Source organism: Vicia villosa, unplaced genomic scaffold (assembly GCF_029867415.1).
Source record: "Vicia villosa cultivar HV-30 ecotype Madison, WI unplaced genomic scaffold, Vvil1.0 ctg.000399F_1_1, whole genome shotgun sequence".
In the NCBI taxonomy this organism is placed as follows: domain Eukaryota; kingdom Viridiplantae; phylum Streptophyta; class Magnoliopsida; order Fabales; family Fabaceae; genus Vicia; species Vicia villosa.
Window position 1 is genome coordinate 357,555 of NW_026705179.1, and position 20,179 is coordinate 377,733.

The 20,179-nt window shown below is 36.0% G+C and overlaps 1 protein-coding gene across 1 annotated transcript; it reads left to right on the top strand.

Moving 5' to 3' along the window:
- Window positions 1–6,216: 6,216 nt before the first annotated feature.
- Window positions 6,217–11,520, top strand: LOC131627743 (trihelix transcription factor ENAP2-like). Its single transcript, XM_058898597.1, has 2 exons — window positions 6,217–7,375; window positions 11,245–11,520. Exons 1-2 carry the CDS (start codon window positions 6,478–6,480, stop codon window positions 11,259–11,261), a joined length of 915 nt encoding a protein of 304 aa, XP_058754580.1. The 5' UTR covers window positions 6,217–6,477; the 3' UTR covers window positions 11,262–11,520.
- The last annotated feature ends 8,659 nt before the right edge of the window (window positions 11,521–20,179 follow it).

Sequence of the window (20,179 nt, forward strand, 5' to 3'; positions counted from 1 at the left end):
AGAAAACATTGTGAAGTTTTATGGCCTAAAAAACTGTGATATTTGAAAAAGCCTCGCTTCTTCCGTTGTTCTAACGGAGGAATTTTGGAATTAGGAGGTACTATCATCTGGCCATCTTTTACTAACAAATCAAATATTTCGTCACATTTAGTGACGTCAAATGTATAAGTTTTCTTAGGAAATCTATCGCTTTTATCATTCTCTACTGGATTTTTTCCATTAGAAGGGGTGAGCAATTTGCAAGAATAAGGTGGTGCTTCTTTTAATTCAGCTAGATCTATTTCGACCTCTTCCATGCTGTATGAGTCTTCTAAAGATTCGCCGTCAACGTCTTCAGCTTCGATGTATGCTACCCTCTCCTTCTTGTAACTTTTATTTGCTCTGGCCTTTTTTGCTTTTAGTCGTTCAACTTGTCGAACCCTATCTGCCAATTAGGCCATATCCCTTAGGTATTGGGTATCTAGTTTCTTTCTGATTGAATAATCTAGACCGCACGCAGCCATCTCGACTAATTCATGTTCTGGGACAACTGTGAAGCATCTTGATTTCAACAAACGGAACCTATTTAAGTAGTCATCTATAGACTCCGTGAACTTCCTTTTGATGCTAGCCAATTCTTTCAGACTTATCTTGGTTTGACCCATATAGAATTGTTCGTGGAATAATCTCTCCAAGTGTGCCCATGCGTCTATGGAATTTGGGGGTAAGGTAGTGAAGCAAACAAAAGCATTTTTCGTTAGCGAACTAGGGAAGTATTTAATTCTTAAATCTTCGTTCCCTGCTAGATCCCCTGCTTCCGTCAAATATCTGGCTATGTGTTCCACCGTTGATTCACTAGTGTCCCCTGAAAACTTCGTAAATTTGGGTACCTTGGTACCTCTTGGTAATTCTGTTTGCATAATATATTCGGGTATGGGGGACGTGTAGTTTGGACGTCGAAGTCCAGTATTAAGGCCATTGTTAGCCATTATTCTCTCTATCATGGCAGTGAGATTGTTTTCTGCTGCCAAATTGTCTCTCCTAACCCTATGCACAAATTCGTCAGGATGTTCGTCTCTTCCCACTACAACTACATTAGGCTGTTGCTGGGGAATTGCTTGTTGACCAACGTTAGTCGTTTGATTTCGAGTTTATAAATCTACCACTTGGTTTCGTTTGACTGGTGCTTGCCTAGGTGGCGGTACTGCGGTTCGAATTTGTTCTAGAATTGGGTCCCCTTCCTGATAGGTTGATTGGTTGTTTCTTCGCCTATTTTGTGGGACTCCTAAAAAAATCCGCCATTCGTCCTATTTGTGACGATATTTTTTTATATGTTTCTACATTCTCTTGATTAGTCCTAGCAATGTTTGTTGCTAACGGATTAAAGATCAACCCCAATTCTCTGGCAAGGACCCCTAACATATCATGGTTACTTGCATCCATTTCCTGTCGAAATTCCGCTTGACTGCTGGTGGTTAAGGGAGGTATTTGGGCAGAGAAACCAGTGTTTTGTGCGCTTCAACCTATCGAACCGACATTAGGCGAAAACGCCGTTGGGTTAGGCGCAGTGTATGTAGGCCCTGTTCCTCGTAATCCTACCATGTATGAATGTGGCATTCCGTATGGGTTGTTGGGTCTCTAACCTTCTAAAGCGGATGATGGTCCTGGGGTAAATAATTGACTTGCGGCGTTTGTTGCGAAAGGTGGTATCTCGCTTGCGCCTGTGAGTGAAGGCATGGTAGTCGAACTAGAGACTGGAACCGTTCCTGTTGTCCCTGAAGTATTTTCGGGTACAGCCTGGGAACTACCTATGGGTGAAGATCCTGTCGAACCCGGTATATCCTGCGCCGCTTGAGTAGAAGTCGAAACGTGCGTAGAATTTGCCGCTACTGTTCCTGACCCCTGTGGGGGATATTGATCTCCCCTTCCACTGGCCACATTGACCATTTTCTTGTTGTACCTTCGTTTAGGAATCGGCTGCGCACTGTTGGTTAATTTACTGTTCCTAAGGTTTATACAAGGTCTTTGATATTTTCTAGACAAAACAAAACAATCAATTAATAACAATCTGTTTGACACTGTCCCACCGGGTGTGCCAATTTGTTTACGGTGATTTCCGGTAAACAACCGCTAGTCCTCCAAACTATAAAATATACTTTGGTTACTCGCAGGATCGACTAGATTGATCCTAGGACATAGTCAAACAATTGTCTTTCGATATGATTTGGTTCATATTTGTTTGTTCTGACTTCAAGAAAACTTGTTTGTGATATGATCGTATGACTATTCACTCGAAACAACACTTGTTACACATGTTAATATGAATTTCGACAAAGAAAACATAAATAAAGCGCGTAGATTGTAGAAATGTAAAGTGCAAGAATATAACGTGCTAGAATGATAAATGCAGAAATGTAAAGTTACTTCGAAATGAAAGTTTAAACGAAGAAAAATGAAGGAATTGAAAAGATACTTGAGTAAAGAAAGATACAAATGTATTTAAAATGGTGTTGGTGTCATACGTACATTTCTTAGCGAACTCGTTCTCTAAACACTTGATACTTGAGTGATTTGTGAGTGATTTGTACAAAATGAACACACGGAATCCTAACATTAAGACCCTTATTTATACTAATTTTGACCCTAACGGTCCTACACTAATCTGATGCCACGTTTCTCACAAGAATTCCTGGGATGCCATCTGTCTTTGTTCGGTTACACAGACTACTTCGAAATTCAAATCCTCCCGCCTGAATCGTCTTTCGACGCGTGGCAACGTGATCAGAACCGAGAATGTCACGAAAACACGTTAAGCTTCAGTACCCTTCGTATTTCGTAAAACGTTTAAGTCTTTAAAGATAATTCTTTTCGAATTAGCTCCGATCCTAACCATCTTCACTCCAACTCAAACAACATCCTCGAAACATGGCCATCAGTAGCCATTTTTAATCTCAAAAATGGTCATCAGTAACCATCTTTCTTCAAATTCTAATCCTTCAAAGAATATTTCTTCTAAACGAAATCTCCAGCCAACATTCCTCGAGATTCGATACTTGGGATTTTTCCCATTACTACTACATAGGAAAAATAGTACACTTGCTATTTTACCGATCAAGTTTTTGGCGCCGTTGCCGGGGACTGTCGAAGATAATTGAGTTTTAGATTTATTTCAATTAGAATTTTGTTGCTCTACGACTAAAATTTTATTTTCTACACAATTTTTCTATTATTGTTCCTCTTTCTAATAATTGTCTAATCTGTTTATGCGAGGTAAGACCTCGGCTGAATTTCTTTTTGACGCAGAAATCGAAAGAACTTTGCACGCAAGGCGCAGACAAGCTCGTCGGGTAAAACTGGAATCTGAAGAAGAGGTTGTTTCAGTTCATTCAGGTTCAGATTGTGAAAGTGAAGAAGAAGTCATGGGCGAGAATCCACCAGCGCCGAAGAGACTCCTTGGTGACTACGGTGCTGCAAACACACCGGGGGTAAGACAAATAATTGTCAACCAACTGGTAAATGCTGCCAACTTTCAACTGCACCCAAGCACCATTAATCAGTTTGAAAGGAAACCCTTCACCGGAAAGGTTAACGAAGACGCAAATAAGCATCTGCAGAGATTTTTGACCATGAGCACCACTCTAAAAATTGACGGTCACACTGAAGAAGCAAAGAGGCTTAGGATGTTCCCTTTCACTCTAGCGGAAGAGGCAGAAGAGTGGTTCTATTCTTTACCAGCGGGCAGTATAACATCGTGGGAAGATATGGAGAAAGCTTTCCAGAATGAATACTTTCCAGCATCAGTCTTTCTACGAAAAAGGTGTAACGCAAAAACCTCAATTTTCACTCAGGAAACCGGTTTCCTCAAAATTAAAAACCGGTTTCTCATGCGTAGAAGCAGTTTTTTTGCATAATTTTCAATTTCGTACTCATTCCTCATTCCCCCAAAAACTCCAATTTTCCCAGATTAAAACACAAATTCAATTACGGGTCTGTTCCCTATTAACATACATCAATCTAATACACATTTACACATCAATTTCATCAATGTCAAGTGATTCAACACAAGATCATCATCAACATTCACAGTATATCACATACACATGAAAACTCAATTTCACACAAACATGAACATACAATTATACTAGTTATCTCTACCATAACTCACCATCATACAATCCCTTATAATGTTATAACCCCATCCTTACCTTGGATTCGACGGTTCTTGACTCTTATAGTGAACTTCCTTTGCCCTAGCCTCTTGGTGCTCTTTTCTCATCTTCTCTCTTCTACGATAAATCTTAGTTTCTGTGTGCTGTCTTCTCTTCTCTCTTCTCTTCTCTCTTCTCAATTCTATTTTATTCCAACACTGACCCTAGGACCCCTAAATCATAATTCCAACCTTATCCTTCTCCAATTTAATAATTATTTAATTAATCACCAAATAATAATTATTCTATCATTTTACTAATAATAAAATAACTATTGTTTCTCTCATTACACCCCCGTGCCTCTACGGTATTGGTCACACACCCCTAATGCCTTAATTGATATAACTTCTAAGGCCAATACTCCTCATCAAATCAAAACTACAAATCCCAACATTCATCAAAACACACAGAAAATACCATACCGCATAATTATTCTAATTAAAATAATTTAATTAGAAACGGGGCCACAAGATAAAAACATAATAATAATTTTTTAAAAAAATTATAAAACTAGAAATATTTTATCAAATATATTTGGCGGTAAAAATTTGGAACCACTCGGATGACTATGCCTTAAGACATCCAGTAGTATTTTTTCTTCATTAGATAACTTCTTTCAAAGTTCTCTGAAGAAATTTTTTAAAACTCATTACAGTATTATTTAAAAGCAAGTCTCTGATGTTAAAATATGTGTTTCGGATAACTATGATTTAAGACTCCCGGTAGGTTTCTGATCAGATAACTTACTTGAATGACTTCCAGTTTGATGTTTGTGGACTAAATAACCCGGATAAAGAGTTCCGATATGTAAAATTTTTCATTGGCTTGAAGAACTCGGAAAAAGAATGAGGAAAAAGTAAAAAATGAGACAAATAAATTATTTATACAGGGACATTTTAGTCCAAAGTGATATAAAGTAGGGGTAGGGGGACAAATGTTGGGGTACGGGGTAAAATTTGGGGATTGTTTTTTCCACACTAAGCATTGCTTCCCCACCCTAGTGAAAAATCAAAACTACCCCTGGATTCCGAAAATGCACTTCCACAAATTTACCAAAAACATGTGAAATTGAGTCACACCCTCGTTTTGTCCAAAATATACTTCTAGAATATCTTGTTAAAAACAAGCATTGTTATCGATGTTTTCAAAATATCGAGTAAAAAAATATGCATTTTTATCAGAATTTTCGAACTATCATGTAAAAATGCATGAGAGACATGCATTTTTACCATACATTTCTAAAAAGCCGGTAAAAATGCATATATTTTTTGTTGTTGAAAAAATCAGTAAAAACCCTAAAAAAATCCAATAAAATTGTATACTTATTTCTCATAAATTCAATAAATAGAATGAAAGACCCCATGTAAATGAAAACTTGAAATCAAATTATTACAAATGAATGAGTTTTTATTTAGTAAGATTAATATGGTAAAATCACAATATTTGAGAAGTGTTTGTTAAAATGTGGGGTGGCAAGGAAAAATTCTCCAATCCTTGAAAAGATGAAGCCCAATTAATAAACTTTCTTTTGGTTTTTAAAAAAAACAGTTAATACTCTCTCTAGTCTTATTTATATGAAAAATTTTATTTTTTAAGTTTATTAAAAAAATAATATATCTGACTTGTCTAAATATATTAGTTACTTAATGTATTTAAAAAACAATTTTTTTTTTTTTTTATAAATAGAACTAAAGGGAGAAAGAAACATTTCTTTCATGTGTGAATGATATGATTCAACAACTTTTAGGTGACATGCATTTAGAGAAACATCCTCAAGTGCTAAATTATAATCAATGTAATATAATAATTCAAATTTTTATTTTGGCAATACAATTTTTTTCTACACATATTTTTTCTGTTCATAATTTATTTCTATTTTAATTTTTAATATCATATTATTATTCTTTGTCACCTAAATAATCAAAATGAAAAAAAAAAAAGTAAAAAAATAAAAATAGAGAGATCTAAGTGGAGTTAAAAGGGCACTCTGGTTTGAATTAAGATATTTCCAAATTACAAAATCAATTTTAATTTAGGTTTATTTTTTAAAAAAAGTTTTGGGCTTTCCGATAGTAGTTTTTTCGGTCAAGCCGAGCCGATCCGATGACGCGAGCCACTCACACACTGGGGGTTCCCCCAACAACACGCGCCCTTCCCCGGCGACCGTACTGCATTATCCCAAACTCTCGCCTTTGTTTTCCTTCCGCCGTTTCTATTTCTCTTTCTCTCTCTATATCTCTTTCTCTCTCATCATTCTTCAACCCTAATTTCTCTTTTTTCTTTTTCTCCGATGCCGGACTTTAACGATTCCCTCACTCCGCCGTCACGTCCTGTCCCTGTCCGTGAGGATTGCTGGTCTGAGGAAGCTTCATCCACTCTGGTTGACGCTTGGGGTCGTCGGTACCTTGAACTGAACCGTGGGAATCTCCGGCAGAAAGATTGGCAGGATGTTGCTGATGCTGTTAACGCTCTTCATGGACATACGAAGAAAACTCATCGTACAGATGTTCAGTGTAAGAATCGAATCGACACGATTAAGAAGAAGTATAAGATCGAGAAAGCTAGGGTTTCGTCTTCGAATGGCGTGGTTTCTTCGACATGGCCGTTTTTCGAACGGTTAGATGCTTTGATTGGACCTAATTTTAATACGAAAAGAACTTCTTCATCACCGTCTCCGTCGCCGCCGGTTGCTTTACCTTTGGTTCCGTATCGGAAGTTTCCTTCTTCGTTGCCCTCGCCTGCTATTTCGGTTCCTCCGACTGCCGTTGCGCTTCCGCAGAAGAGGCCGATTGCGGCGGTGATGGATGATGGTTATTTCAGGAGGAATTATTCCGCGGTAGCCGCCGCAGCGGCTGCTGCGGAAGCTGATGAGGATGAGGAGGAAGATGAAGAAGAGGAAGTAGAAATAGAGGAGGAAGAGGTGGAGGTGGAGGAAGAGGAAGGTAGGGGAAGTGAAGTGGATGAAGGGGAGAAAGGGAGGGAAGGGATGAAGAGGTTGGCGAAGGCGATAGAGAGATTTGGTGAAATGTATGAGAGAGTGGAGGGGCAGAAACTGAGGCAGATGGTGGATTTGGAGAAACAAAGGATGCAGTTTGCTAAAGATATTGAAGTTCAGAGGATGCAGATGTTTATGGATACACAGGTTCAGCTGGAAAGAATCAAGCGTGGAAAACGATCCGGATCGAATGGTGAGATAAACAATTAATTTAAGTTTTTTAATTGTTTTGGTTCCTTTTTTAGCTTGATTTGATGATTTGTTGACTTACCCTACTATCTAGTCTTTTGTTTTTCAATGAATGAATGATGTTAAGCATTAAAGGGCTTTTTTCAATAGTTTATTTTGTGTTGATTTTGGATTCAAGGAGTGTGATGAATGCTTTTATTTGGTTGTTTCTCGTGGTTCTGCAATTAAATATACTAACAATTGTTGCACTAGTACTATTATTTGAGAGGTCTTCATAGTTTATGATAAGTCATTACTCATTGAACTTTGTTCTATAAAAAAGTCTAGCTAGGCTATAAAACTTCAAGGGTGTTGTTTTCTGAGTTTTGATAAACTTTTTATTCTTTATGTTGTGGCACACATAAAATGGAAGTATTGGAAGTAAAGTCAGGCGGTGGTGTGGTGGTGGTGGTTTTGCTTGATGCGAACCCTATTTGGCTTTTGGCCGTACTTATGTGTGTTTTTTATTTTTAGATTAGATGGTGTTGTGTTGCGTTGTGCTGTGCAGTGTGTACTATAACAAGTTTCTCTTGAGACTGCAACCTTGTGTTTTTTCTTTGCGTTTTTGTGTCCTATACCATTTACAATAAGGAAAATGCTAACTAATGTTTTAAAGACACTGATTAAGGAATCAACCATGAAAGTTTTTTAATGGAAAGTGCAGATTTTGAAATTAATTATGCATTGAATGTCATGACTTACAATACTTTCTTACCTATATCTCGATTTTTTAACAAGTATTCTTTGCAAGATCTTTTAAATAATAAACTCAAACATAGAACAAATATTTTTGTTCTGTTGAATCTTTCATTTTTCAGGAAATTAAGCTCACTTTGAATCTTTTATTGGGGTTTTGCATATGGCTTAGTATTGTAATGGCAGTTTCTATGTATTTGATATCATAAAATGTAGACTAAATTTTTTGGTTTAATATTATTTATAATCTTTTATTTATTGTTTTGTGTGCTATTGTTTTTATGCCTGTGTAGACTTTGACTTGATTTTGAATAACCTATCATACATTGAAGTGTTGTTGTTGTTCTTTTATGTATGAATTTCTCTTTTGAAATGTAGTTATAAGTTTGATATATTATGAAATTAAGGTTAGGATGGTGTTCGGTGGTCAAAATTGGTGTTTGAAACCTATAAATATGTGTATTTCAGAGTAACTTTTGCATACAAATAGGCCATAGCTATGGTTAAGTTTTATTTCTTGTTCAGTTCATATTAGTAGAGGCATAGTTCAACTGACAAATGCCTATATTGTTAGACTGAACATTTTTGCTGGGTTCCAACATGAGACCTTGCAGTTATGTTCGTGAGTTTCTGGTGATTATCTATGTTATTAAAACTAGGCCGTTCCAGCCGTTATCTCGGCACGGAACAACAAAACTAAGAAAACCGTGCCAGACCATGCTGTTCCATCACAAATGAGTGACTTTTAAGGATAGCAAGGTTATTTTATTGAATTTTATTGACATTTGCAAGTATGTTTTGCTTAACACTTGTGACTTTTATTTTTAAATATGAATACTTCATGAACTTTGCTTAATTTATTTTAGTTTTTATTCATTATGTATTCATTCGTATTTAGTGAATTATTGTCCGTGTCACTAAAATAACTAAAAATATTGGCTGTTACACTCCTCGCTTCCCTTCAGTTCCATTTTGGAGATGGCTGTGCCACGCCGCTATCCAAGATTGATAACATTTCATATATAGACTGGAAAAGAAGCATCTGTGGGACATGCTTGCTGTGTTTTGGCTTTTATAATTGTGATGCAGTTTTGATAACTTATTGTGGGGTGGTACTATAAGTACAAGAGGGCAACGCCTTGTTTTGAATAAACTCTTTGGCAGTTTTGGCACCATTATAAGGCAGTTTAAATTGATATATTATTTAGAATCGAGAAGGGGAGTCAAGGTTGCAAAGTTGTACCATAGATAGTAAGATCCTACCAAAAACATAAAAATAGATTTAAGTATAAAAGTATGATAATTAATAAATAATAATATAAATGAAACTCAAGTAATAATGTAGATTAACATTTTATAGTTATCTTAATATTAGAATTTTAATATTTATTTTATGTTTAGTAATGATTATTAAAAGAACAAATGGTTCTTGAGGGAATAGGTTGAATATGAGTTGTAGGTATATGGATAAGTTTAGATAGGTTGAATAGTCAGTTACAACCAGAGTCGTCTCAAGTTTGGAGGCCCTGTGTAGGTTAGCAATAGTATAGTCTGAACCAGAGGTAGAGTGCCTGTCATTGAAGTCTGAACCCAATCAGCATCACAATATGCACTAAAGGGACATTGGGAAGAAGGTAGTTGCTTTAGGTGTAAGGCCCAAGGGATGATACCATAATATAGGCTTTAACAACAAGCCAAAGGGCTTCAAGGGGTTGGGACATGAACTAAATGGACATTGTTAACTAAGAAGGGGATGTCAGATCTTGTGATTGTTGCTCATTGCAAGGCACCAACCAACCAATGATATATACAGTGGGGCCTGAAAATGCCTCTAAACCCGCTTTAGAAAGCTTTCACCTAGCTACCATAGCGTTAATAGCGCACCTGTTGGAGCTGCTGTCGTGTGATCAGGAACTTCTGTCTAATTGAAGCTAGGGACAGGGTTGCCTACATTAGAAACATTTTTAACACCATGATGCCATTTCTTGAACTCTTTGTATAGAAGCATCTTTAAGGAAGGGTTTCTTTTTTAGTAAACATCTTAGAAGGAAGATAGTTCAATAGTTAGAAAGAGAAAACGGCCAAGGAAAAATATTTGCCTGATTATTAACAAAGATTTGGAGAGAAGTTTATCTCTGAACTTACTATATGGCAGGATATTGTGATGTTCATTAATCCATTTGTTCCGTCTAACCTAGTGAAACAGACCTGGTTGTTCTCTCTTTGTCCGTGTTTGTGTGAATCAAGCTCAGTCCAGTTTCATTCCAACTCTCTAGTTATTAGTTATTTGTGCACACAACCCTCATGCTCATAGATTGGCAGAGACGGTGCCTCACATCATCTTAAGCACTGTCATGATGCCTCAGACTTTCTTCCGGCATAGAGGGAGCTCAGATTTGCATTTGGGATGAATATAAGACATTTTGGTTGATTTATTATCCTTTAATTAAAATTTACTCCATACACCCAATTCAATAAACGTAATCATAATTCAGCGGTATGGCATCTTTTAATCCATGTAGCCAATCTTAGTGGGATAATGCTTGATTGTTGTTGTTATTGTTGTTGTATGACATATTTTCTTCTTCCAAGTGCTCAACCTTGTGTTTAAAAAGGATAGTAGTTTTAGTGTGATACCTGATTTTGATGGTATGGGGGCCTTGTTGCATAATTTCCTGAATAATCGTTTTAGTCGTCTACTCACCAATCCAACTCAGTTGTGTTGGTCATGAATTGCTAGACCAGTCACACAGGAGAAGTTTCATTTTGTAAATGCTAAACATGGAGGTAACTCACCGAAATCGGAGTGCTATTCCAGCCATCCATGGTTAGCATTTAAAATCATTTTTGCTACATTCCTTATTGACTCCATCTGGTTGCTGTGCGCTGTATACAATAGCTCTGGAGATATATTCTTGCTCGAACGATTTATGAATTTTGGATGCAAATGATTGCATGCATAGATATGTATCCAGCTGTCAAGACGAGTGTTGCTTCTTTTAGAAAAATATGTGGTTTTTAGCTTTTGATAACAATGTAGTTGCTTGAATGCAGTCAAACAGTAGTAGTCGTTATGAATTTTTCTTTCAGTCTCCTGTTTCTCTGAAACTATTTTGACAAACTTGTGCTTTGGTGCAGATATCTATAATAGCTAGCCAAGTGGGCAAATGGTTCGATGTTGGTGCCTGGAATCTGTCTTGCCTTGGTTTATAATCATGAGAAAGTACATATCTGCAGCTGATACTGTTATGAGGGAATCTCTAAATAGAAATTTGTCGAGGAGTAATTTTGGATTCATTTAGCTAGCTTTTAATTTTGTTTATTAGCCCTTATAAATTAATTCTGCTACTGTACTAAAAGCCTAATTCGGGCTCTCACATAGAATTTGCTCAAATGTATAACTCTTCCGTGTCTTTTTCTTTGTGCATTTTTATTTAAAAAGAGATTAACTAGTTTAGTCGTTAGGTTATGTGCATCCCGGATTTCGGCGATCATTATGTACTTATGTGGCAACTTGGCAATCTTAAGCGCTTCTCCCCCTTGGCCTCTCGCTTGGGGGCTGTGTTCATCTCGGATGTCGGCGACCATTCTCCCGGGGCCTCATGTTTGGGGGGTTGTGTACTTCCCAGATTCCGGGGATCATTATGTGGCAACCTTAAGCGGTTCTTCTCCTCGGGCTTCATGCTTGGGGCATTATGTATATTCCGAATTTCGACGATCATTATGTGGCAACCTTAAGCAATTCGTCCATTTGGGCCTCACACCTGGGGCTTGTGTACACACCGAGATGATATCCCGAATCTTGGGAGTTAGCACAAGACATCAGCTTTAAAAACCATTAATGAATAAAACCATTAATGAATATTAAATTTGTTGATGACCATTTTTCAAGAAGGCAAACTATATAAATTGACAATCGGTCAAAAAAAAAAAAAAAGACAACCAATATCCAAAATATACATATAAGTCACTCGTTACTATTTTGTGGCCCTGTCTAATCAGCTTCAGAGGAGTTATCAAAATGGTGTTCTTTCCAGGAATAGGTTCACACTTTAAGTGTGCATAACTGGAGAATCTCATATTTGAATCTATATTCTTGCTCTTGCATATCAATGTCTTTGCGTATCTCTTTTTATCACCTCGTTTTGCTTATTCCTATCAATTTCCGATCATTTTAAATCACAAAAGTTATATTTGTGGTTCTTAGAACTTCTGATATTTTAACCCATCAACTAAAAAAATATATACAAAAAGTGAAAAGTTAGTTTAGAAAATATGATAATTAAAAAGATTTAATTTATTAAGAGTAATAGTACAATTAGCTAACCTATTAGTATTTGTATTTGTCTTTTCGGATAAATAACTGGAATTAAGAAAATTGATTAGGATTTTATTATTATTATTATTGTTGTTATTATTATTATTATTATTATTATTATTATTATTATTATTATTATTATTATTATTATTATTATTATTATTATTATTATTATTATTATTATTATTATTATTATGATAAAATTCACACAACTAGTATTTATACACAAGATTTCTATCTTTGATAGCATTTTTGGTCTGAAAATGAGCTTCCACGTTCTGGGCTCTATTCACATACTGAATGACCCAACTCTCTAAACCCACTAGGATTTTGACGGTCATGTGGACCAAAGTACCTAAGTGAGTTCTATCCTCATCCAAGTTTTCATTCAGACATTCAGTGCTAATTCACTCTTCTTCTTCCATTGATCTACCCTATCACCTTTGTTGTTACTCTCTTCCTTCCTACCTTGGCCCTTCGACAAGATGTACCAACAAATTCTATTGTGGCTTTCTATCTTCTTCATTAGGTTCTTGTAATCTATTATGAGATGAACACTTCTCACTTTCATTTTTGTAGCCAGCTTCACAGTGTTAAGCACACTTAGACACTCCGCTGCTATAGGATCTTGATAGCCCTTCAGGCTCCACGTAGTTGTACCAATGGTGTCTTTATTGCTATTTTGAAACCAGGCTCCCATATTCCACTCCCTAAGGATAGGTAAATTCACATTAGTGCTTATGATGACATGCATCTTACTCCAGGTAGTTTCTTCTTCTGCTCTATTCTTCCTATGCGTGGTGACTGATTTGTTTTTTCTTTTTGAAGGTTCTTGACATTACTATTCTGAGGATGGTGTTGGGACTTCCAGGTATTATCCTTGTTATTTATGATGTTGTCTCTCTTATAGTCCTAATTAATGTAGGTGGAATTGTTATTTGCTCCCTTGTTATTTGTAATTTTATTGTGATTGTGTTTTTCTTCAGTGCTCTCACCCCGTTTGAAATTATCGTTTGTGTTGTCGTCGATGCAACACGTGGAGCTAAGATTATAACTTTTCTCAGCGTAACTTGTAACGCCCCAGACTGCTTTCAAGATTATCGAATGACCCCACAAACCAACACATATTTTTTCACCATGATTTGTCCTCACTCACACGCTTTCCGAGAAACTTTCTAGAAGGTCATCCATCCCATAATTGCTCTAAGTCAAGCACGCTTTGTAACACCCCTTTTCTAACCACAAATATTCAAATAAATATACACAGAGTAAAATAAATGCATAAACAAAAGGGCGTCACATGTTGTTTCCATCGCAATGAAAACCCAAAATAAAACATACAAACATGCACTGATCACCTTATAACACAATTTGAAACTTCACGCTTTCATGCATTATGCATATCACACGCGGAATAACAAATCTCAAGTAATTTCAATGAATATATCCCATACTATATCCATCTACCAAATCATATAACCTAATCAACTCATATATATATATATATATATATATATATATATATATATATACATGTCATATGAATTCAATAACTAGACAACATAGACTTCAACTTCAAGTATCCAAAATATCATGCCATGTATAAACAAGATAACAATATCCAAATATTAAAACATAAGTTCAAAACCCCCAGTGTTACATGATCAGAGCATTTGACTCACTACCTAATAAAACAATAAAACCGAAAGACTCCTCGGCTAAATCTTCGTGCAAGCACGCTACTCGTCGGAACCTGCACGATGTCACAATGAACATCATTCAAACAAAAGGGTGAGTATTCATATCATAATGAATACATAATATATGTACAATGAACATAATATATCATAGTATAATCATTCATCACACTTCATGATTTGAACAAGTTTCACAATTATTTCACATACACAAATACAATTACCACACAAACAATCACATCAATTCAAACAATCACATAACAACAATGTAACTCGAAATGCAATTAATGTGACTCATGCATGTGATACCATGTGAGTATCAAGCTCACCGCTCCCGATTAAAAATCAGAGCCACGCTTCAGATCCGGACAAGATCAAAGCCCTCAAAATATGACCATATAGTTCACCGCTTCCGAATCCATAAAAGAAACAAAGTCGCTTATGTTTCCACACAAGGATCAAAGCCAACCGGAGTACAATCTCCCCATGAATGCATGTACAATTATCACAAAACATATGCAATTAAGATTATCCAAACAATCTTAACATACTGCATACCATAATAATTCCACACATTGAATTATCCACCAATTGTACAAAATGCATCAAGTAATCATGCTCAACAAACACATCCAAATAGCATATACATATTCACACACATCATGTATATCATATCAGATAGCATGCCAACAAATGATCCACACAATTCACAAAATCAAAATACACATAATGATAATCATATGTCATTCACACAACAACTTCTTAATTAAACCATTAAGTGCTAACCAATCCAATTCTATCATATAGATAATTACATTAGCTTCCTAATGTTTCGAACGACATAAAACAGAGTTACGGATCAAAATTTATGCACGTTACAATTTTTACCAAACATGGCATATTCGCCCGGCGGAACCTTGCTCTCGCCCGACAAAGCAAAACAGAAACTTGGCCACCTCTCGCCTGCTGGCCTCGCCCGACTCAGACATGTCAGCACGCACTTGCCCGGCAAAGCAAGATGCTCGCCCGACGAACAACACCAGAACTAGAAAATCTGTGCAATTTCAGCAAATTTCGCACCATTCAAAATCCGATTCTAAGCAACCAAAACTCATTCAAGCAGGGATTTAACACACATACAAAGTTCCTAAACATATTTCTAACCATAGGTTCACATATAACATCATCAAACATAATTACTACCAAAATTCTAGGATTCAACATAAGCCCTAACATGTAAAAATCTATGAAATAAAGAGAAATGAAATACCTAGCATACTACTAATCATTGCATACTCATACACTCAAGATAATGAAAATTCTTCCCCTTACCTCAAATCAAAATCCTTCTTCTTCTTCAAGATTTCCCCCAATTTGCTCTTTCTCCCTCTTTCTCTTTTCTTCTCTTCTTACCAAATGCTAATGTTATGAAATGACCTAATTCATCTCTTACTATCTCCTTTCTTTCTAATGGCCTTAGCTACCCATTTTATCTTAACTAATTAGGCCCATTATCTATTATTTCATTATTCCACTAATAATTATAATAACTCAATTAGCCAAATTAACACAACAATACATATTTAAATAATCATCACCCAAAATAATAAGTAAATAATTATACTAATAAAAAATAACTATTAGATAAATAAAATAGAAAAATTGGGATGTTACACGCATAACTGTGGATTTCTTATGGAACGAACTACCGAAAAGAAGATGCATCTTGTTGGTATAGGTAGTACCCATCAATCCTTATAAGCTTTCCTTCAACCATGCAGTCCCATACCTACACGGCCTCAGGATCTCTCTCATTCAGATGTGGTGACCATTCCTTTTCATATTCGACCTCAAGTGTTACATGCGGTGTAACCACTCCTCATCTTCTTCGGCCTTGGGTGTTACATGTCCACCAGCTTCCGCATGGTTCGTCCTCGAACCACATTGTACTAGGAGAGGTTTGGCTCTAATACCATTTGTAATGCCCCAGATTGCTTTCAGAATTATCGTCTGACCCCACAAACCAACACGGGTCTTTTCAGCATGATTTGTCCATACTCACATGCTTTCCAAGAAACTTTCCGTAGGGTCACTCATCCCATAATTTCTCTAAGTCAAGCACGCTTAATTGTAGAGATATTATGAAATGGACTACCGAAAAGAAGATGCATCTTGTTGGTATATGTAGTACCCATCAATCCTTATAAGCTTTCCTTTAACCATATAGTCCCATACTCAATTGGCCTCAAGATCCCTCTCATTCCGATGTGTGTGGCGACCACTCCTTGCCATATTCGGTCTCAAGTGTTACATGCGATATAACTACCCATCGCCTTCTTCGGTCTCGGGTGTTACATTACTCTAGTAAGAGTCTTCTTATGTCTCTGATTTTTCCTTTTGTCGCCTTTTTCCTGTCCTACCGACTTTAGTTATTTTGAAGATCATGTTTGTTCCTCCCTTTATTATGAATTCTCTTACTCTTACCCAAAATGATGCGAGGCTTGTTTAAATTTTCCGGACTTTGATTATATTTCTGTGTTAAGGTGCTCGTATTGCTGCTATCTTCTTGGATCTCAGGATAAATGTTATTCTCTATGATATCCTTTTGCTTCTTTCCATCATTCATTTGATGCCCCTGATTATTGATTTTCTTTCTTTCTTTTTTGTGTTTACTGTTGCCAATTTCTGGCTTCTTGCTAGTCCTCTCTTCCAAGTAATATTGTTGTATCTATTTTTCCTGTGCTGGTAATTCCTCTTACTGTCTTTATGTAATTATTTGTTCTTAGTTCCCCTACATGCTCCAACAAAATCTTTGGAGCTTCCACAAAATCTTCTTCCTTGGATACAATTCCATTGAGCTATAAAATTAGCTACACAAATAAAGTGAAAAACATTGGCCTTTTTTGGATTTTCTTTGCAATGGAGCATTCTATCAATAATAAATTTTACCCAATTTATTTCACTATTAGTAAGAAGGTCCCACAACAAGTAAAGGTCAAGGTCATCATCCCTAGCCCAATTTTTAGGTTTCCTGTAGAGCACCTTATATAACTACAATCCAATGGAGAATACGCATATCAAATCTAACTTGAATGATATGGAAATTTACCATGTTGAGTTGATAAAAAACAAACTTAGAAATATATTGCACAAAAGAGATTCTATCATAGTCAGGTGATCTTGCAACATACATATTAGTACCCTCAGATGTCAAACTAAAATGCGTAGTAAAATCCAAATAACCAAACTTAGCTATTTGGTCCTTAAATCTACTCTCAATTTTACCAGGATTTGCACAAGATTATATTGGAAAGCCTTGACATGATTAGGGTTATACATCTTATTCAGCCCAATAAATTTTGACCGTTTCAGATGTTTTGTCAATATAGTATTCAGGATCAATAGGCTTATTCAAGGACTTTTCATGATATAATTTCAGACTATCCTCAGGAAACAAATGCTTTACCTTGTGGCACGTGATAGAGATAGCTTGATTCTGAGAGGGTTGCTTACTTGACTTTGTAGCAACCTGCCCTAAAAATAAAATTTAGAGTCGCCACCTATTCTACCAGTGCGAATAGGAAACCCCTCGAAGTTATAGAGATCGGGGTAAGATTATTATAATCAGGTCGAGGGAAGGTATTAGGCACCCTCAACCCTTTCCTAAGGTTTGCATTATAAAGTTAAGGTTTATGGCTAAAATAAAGAAAGATGACAGACAGTTAATAGAGTTAAAGGCTAATTATTTGAACATGATTAGGGTTTGGAGGAGGGGGACTCGCCTCATTGCCAAGTGCCTACATATCTCCTTAGGGAGAATCAGAGTCAACGTAGTTCGGGATAAGGGTTGTACGCCCTTTGAATTTGATCTGATATGATTTGAAGGATTTTTTAGTTGCCTTATCGTAGTTATGATAAATCGTAGTTTTGAAAGGTTTTGAAAAATGTTTTAAGATTGGGCGTACAACCCTGATTTTTAATATGTACTATTAACCGCGATGATCAATAGGTTTGATCACCATAATTAATAGATTAGTAAGGTATTGTTACAAATTCTAATCGATAGGTTCAATTATTACTAATAACAAATAAATGTATTTTTTAAAATTTAATTATTTAATTGTTATTATTATCCCTCGTAATCGATAGATTCGATTATAAATAATAATGAGTTTTTAGAGAAAAATAGGCTAATCATCGCAACCAATAAGATGGTTGAAACCCTTTAGCCCAATAAATGTTATTTTATTTATATTTAATTAGTTAAATAATTAATTGATTATTATCCACCGATCAATTGATTTAATCGAAGCGAATAAAATTCTAAGATTGTTGGGCTTAAAAGCTAAATTGGCTAGAAAACCCTAATCCTAATACTTTGGCCTATGGCCAGTGGGATTGGACAAACCCTGATACCTTGATAGCACACTCCTAAGGCTTTTATGATCTTTTAATAGTTAAAGTTGATTAAAAAATAATTAAATTGAGTAATTGAAATAATCGGGAAAATAAATCCTAAAGCCTAATATAGCCCTAATCCTAATTTTAATAGATAAATTAAATTAAATATATTAATTAAATTAAACATAACATTTAATCTAAGTAATTAAATAAATAAATAATAGAAAAAATAGAAGAACCTGGTTTTGATTTTGTACATTGAGCCTTTGAAGTTCCATAATGCACCTGCGCTTCCTTGGGCGTTAGATCTGAATTGTAGGAGATCCTAGGGTGGTGATTGAAGGCGTATGGTGAGATCCTATAGATGCTACACACTAGATTTAGAACAAGAAAATGCAAGAAAAATAGTGTTGGAAGCCTGTGTTCGAACCCAGGTCCTGCGACTCTTCTCCTTCCGCTCCTGGCCAATTGGGCTATTGATTTGCTTTGATACTAAAGCCAACACCAATTAATAAATATAAAATAAAGATGCTTGGTTGAATTTTCAAAAAGAAATCCACGCGGGCCCATGTTCAGTGTTGTTCAGCGAATAAGAAGAGGAGAGATAATACGGAATTGCTGACTAACGAATTATATTCCTCCACGCGCAGTCAAAGTGTCAACGACACTGTTCATCATCTTCATAAAACCTCAGCCCATAATCTGCTACGAAACGCCCATGAAATTGCTACGAATATAGACCTACGACTTCGTAGCTAACTGAAGCTTCAAAAAAAACCTGCAAAACTCAAGATGAACGAAGATGCTAACCACCCAGATCCACTAAACGGAATGTGGCGATTTCAATGGTATCAATATTATGGTCTGGAATGGCTTGGAGCATGTAACCCGAGAATCCTCCATGCTTAAGCCCTAACAATGGTGGCTCTCGTTTCTTGCGTCAACTTCTCGAACCAATGGCTCCAATCTCCACTGCAACCTTCCAGAAGCTCAAGCACACGGTTAAATCGAATTAAAACGACATATAATGCACAATACAAAAGTTGGAACCTGTATGGAGATAACGAACATGTGAAGCATATTCAAGGCGTCATGGCCCTTGGTTCTTGATCCAGTCTTGCTCTTTAACTCCTCAGGGACGACTTGGAGGGGTTCTAACGAATGAAAATGATAGGATGCTAGATTAGAATCCTAACAAGACTATGAAAATAACTAAAAATTCTAGAAAGACATTAAAAAGCAAACTAAAGAAATAGAGAATAAAATAACTTTCATTGATTTTTGATTGATTCTAAATGTCTCTATGAGACTACATTATATAACATTCTTAATGGATACTAATAATATAAAAGCCCATACACTACTAAAAGCCCAATAATAATAACAATAACACTAATAATAGTACTACTAAATAATACTATTATACCCTCTATCATTGCCGCGGGGTCCACTTGAACCTTGTCCTCAAGGTTCTAAAAATAGAAGAAGATGGGAAAAAAAACCTTGAATTTTCTCTTCGGACCATATCCTTGATTCACCAGTAACAATACTAATTTCATGTTACTCACAACTAAAGCGGTACCACATGGCAATTCCTTGTTGAAATATTATTTTGATGCTTTCTTAATACCACCAGTACCTAATTCAATCAGGTAGA

What these genes read in the sequence shown, in the direction of transcription:
- LOC131627743 (XM_058898597.1), top strand. Translation starts at nt 6,478, where the DNA reads ATGCCGGACTTTAACGATTCCCTCACTCCGCCGTCACGTCCTGTCCCT.